Source organism: Mandrillus leucophaeus, unplaced genomic scaffold, assembly GCF_000951045.1.
Source record: "Mandrillus leucophaeus isolate KB7577 unplaced genomic scaffold, Mleu.le_1.0 Scaffold58, whole genome shotgun sequence".
Taxonomy (NCBI): Eukaryota; Metazoa; Chordata; class Mammalia; order Primates; family Cercopithecidae; genus Mandrillus; species Mandrillus leucophaeus.
The window spans coordinates 1,023,036-1,026,609 of NW_012106252.1; the positions used below are offsets into that span (position 1 = coordinate 1,023,036).

At 52.4% G+C, this 3,574-nt stretch overlaps 1 protein-coding gene across 3 annotated transcripts in view; it reads right to left on the reverse strand.

Annotated features, from left to right (window-relative positions):
• STAT5A (signal transducer and activator of transcription 5A) overlaps window positions 1-3,574 on the reverse strand; it is a 33,410-nt gene that overhangs the window by 7,127 nt on the left and 22,709 nt on the right. For all 3 annotated transcript variants that reach the window (XM_011998814.1, XM_011998812.1, XM_011998813.1), the window contains 2 exons: window positions 627-714; window positions 404-526 (listed from right to left, as the gene is read on the reverse strand). In XM_011998814.1, the coding sequence (XP_011854204.1) occupies window positions 404-526; window positions 627-714 (211 nt within the window). The remainder of the gene's footprint in view (window positions 1-403; window positions 527-626; window positions 715-3,574) is intronic.

The following is a 3,574-nucleotide window of genomic DNA, read 5'->3' on the forward strand; positions in this document are numbered from 1 at the left end:
TTTTTTTTTTTTTTTTTGTAGATACAGGTTCTCACTATGCTGCCCAGGCTAATCTTGAACTCCTGGACTCAAGCAATCCTCCCTCTTCTGCCTCCCAAAATGCTGGAATTACAGGTGAGAGCCACCACACCTGGTCCCAACCCACTTTCCTCACCCACAGTTCCAAACACAAACCCCTCCCAACAAAACATAGGCACAAGCAAACAAACAAAAACTACAACCAATTTCTTCTTAGCCCATTGCCTAAATTGTCTGGGTTAGTCCCAGATTATAACCTAGCAAACAGGTACCCACAGAGTCAAAGCAGGCTGTCCGGTGGCAATGCAGCCAGGAGTCCCAAGGCAGGCCCCTCCACCTCCTGGGTGAACTGCAGCAGTTGGGGCAGGAGGGCTGGGGGCCTCACCTTCACCTGGAACACAAGCTCATTGCTGCCAACACTGAACTGAGACTCAAACAGGACTGTGAACTTCTCCTCTGTCACGGACTCTGCACCCCGCCGGTCAGCACGCTTGATCCTCTTCAGTGACTGCAGGGTGGGAGGTGACAGGGGAACAGGGAGACTGCGGCTGCTTACAAGGACTCGGCTCTGGGCAGACCTGCCCTCTGAGGGTGGGCCCTGTCCTCACCATGTTCCTGAAGTGGGCGCTGAGGGTGCCCGTGGCTTGGTGGTACTCCATCACGCAGCAGTTGTTCAGGATCTCACCACTGCACTCACTGCAATGGACAGGGGAGTCCCAGCTCCACACAGGCCCCAGGCCAGGAGCATGGTCCTGTCCACACCTTGGGCTGGGGTCTTCACTCAGGTCAGCCCTGCCAAAAGCCCCTGCCCCCATCCCCTAAGAGTGTTTCTTGGCATCTTTCTGGGTTGACTTCTCCATCAACCTGGTGCCCAGCACCCAAGGCAAGGTCTCCAATGGTGAGGTCTGGATCTATTATTGGAAATTCCTCAGATACAAAGATTGATGTGAGGGGCTTTGGGGACTTCCAGTAGCTTCTAATGCACTTAAGATAAAAACCACAACCACAGTCTATGAGTATCCTTATGTTTAACACCTACCCACCTCCCTGGCCTCACTGAACTCCTCTCCCCTCACTCAGGACACGCAAGCCCCATTGGCCCTGGCTGTCTGCTGAACATGCCAGGCTTGGACATTGGCCCTTGCTCTTCCTGTCACCCCAAACGCTCTTAGCCTTCTCCTCCTTCAGGTCTCAGCCCAGATAGCTCCCCAGAAAGGCCTTCCTGGACCACTTATCTGGTGAAGCTTACCAGGCTGACCTTCCCTCACCCCCGCCTTTAACACATCTCCAATGCTAGCAGATTGCTCTTTCTTCTTTTTTTGGAGACAGAGCTTTGCTCTTTTTGCCCGGGCTGGAGTGCAATGGTGCAATCTCGGCTCACTGCAACCTCCACCTCCCAGGTTCAAGTGATTCTACTGCCTCAGCTTTCCAAATAGCTGGGATTACAGGCACGTGCAACCACACCTGGCTAATTTTTGTATTTTTAGTTGAGATTGGGTTTTGCCATGTTACCCACGCTGGTTTCTCCTGACCTCAAATGATCCTCCCACCTTGGCCTCCCAAAGTGCTGGGATTACAGGCGTGAGCCACCGCGCCCAGCCTAGATTGCTCTGTCTTAACTTCTTTTCCACTGTCTGTCATTGGGTTGGCCCTGCCTGATCTTTTAAAGTGTATTTTCATCAGTCTCCCCAGCTGCAGTGCAAGCTCAAAGGCAGTGAGAAGATCATTTGTCTTCATCTTCACCCCAGATCACATGGTAGGAAATCAGTAAAGTTTTTTTGGTTTTGTTTTTTTGTTTTGTTTTGAGACAGAGTCTTGCTCTTGTTGCCCAGGCTGGAGTGCAATGGTACGATCTTGGCTCACTGCAACCTCCACTTCCTGGGTTCGAGCAATTCTCCTACCTCAGCCTCCCAAGTAGCTAGGATTACAGGCATCCACCACCACGCCGGGCTAATTTTTATATTTTTAGTAGAGACGGGGTTTCACCATGTTGGTCAGGCAGGTTATGAACTCCTGACCTCATGATCCGCCCGCCTCGGCCTCCCAAAGTGCTGGAATTACAGGCATGAGCCACTGTGCCCGGCCTTCTTTTTTTTGAAACAGAGCCTTGCTTTGTCGCTCAGGCTGGAGTGCAGAGGCACAATCTTGGCTCATTGCCACCTCTGCCTCCTGGGTTCAAGTGATTTTCTTGCCTCAGAGTAGCTGGTAGTTGGGACTAGAGGTCCAAGTAGCTGGAGCTACAGGTGTATGTCACCAAGCCCGGCTAATTTTTGTATTTTAGTAGAGACAGGGTTCACCATGTTGGCCAGGCTGGTCTCGAACTCCAGGCCTCAAGTGATCTACCCGCCTCCACTTCCCAACGTGCTGGGATTATAGGCGTGAGTCACCTCGCCCAGCCTCAGTAAACATTTTTAACTGGATGACAGGGGATGGGGCCATGTCTTCCACATCACTCATTCACTCACTCATTCATTCACCCCCTGCATATGTTGTGGGTGGCCTGCCCTGACACTGGACACTACCTCCCCACTCTGCCACACACAGCCTCTCTGTACTCTTCCCTCAGGACACGGCACATGGGCTCTGCCTGAAAGTCCTCTCTCTCTGCTACTTCCCTCCCTATCACTAGCTACCTCTAATTCCACCAGGAGCCTAAGACTGTCATTTCTTTACTCCTGCATCAAGACCCCCTTTCTCAGTGCCCTACACGTCCCCCTGCCACATGGCTACACCATCAGGCATTTCCCAGCATCTGTTGCCTGCTCTGCTGGTCAAGGCGCTGAGCAAGAAGACAGCCCAATTCTGTTGGGATCACAGTTTCGTCCTCGGTGCGTAGCACAGGTTCTAGAACACGGCTGCAACACCATACTTTGTGTGATTTTCTTCGAGACAGGGTCTCACTCTGTTGCCCAGGCTAGAATGCCATGGCGCAATCATACCTCACTGTAGTATCAAATTCCCAGGCTCAAGTGATCCTACCACCTCAGCCTCCTGAACAGCTGGGACTACAGGTGCGTGCACCACCATGCCCAGCTAATTTTAAAATTTTTTGTAGAGATGAGGGTCTCCCTGTGTTGTCCAATTCAAACTTTTGGGCTCAAGTGATCCTCCCACCTTGGCCTCCCAAAGTGCTGGGATTACAGGGGTGAGCCACCGCATCTAGCCTAGCACCATGCTTGTTGCAGGAACCGGGATGGTCTCTGAGTAGGAGGAGGGCAGTGTACCATCTGTCCAGATTTAACGATGGTTTGACATGATTGAATTTACAATGGTGTGAAGCAACACACTTTCAGGAGAAAGTGGTATGACAGTCTCTCACAATGCTGGGCAGTGGCAGTGAGCCTCAGCTCTCCGGCAGCCACGCCATCCCCAGGGTAAAGAACTGATACTCGGGCCGGGTGCGGTGGCTCAAGCCTGTAATCCCAGCACTTTGGGAGGCCAAGACGGGCGGATCACGAGGCCAGGAGATCGAGACCATCCTGGCTAACACAGTGAAACCCCGTCTCTACTAAAAAAATACAAAAAACTAGCCGGGCGAGGTGGCGGGCGCCTGTAG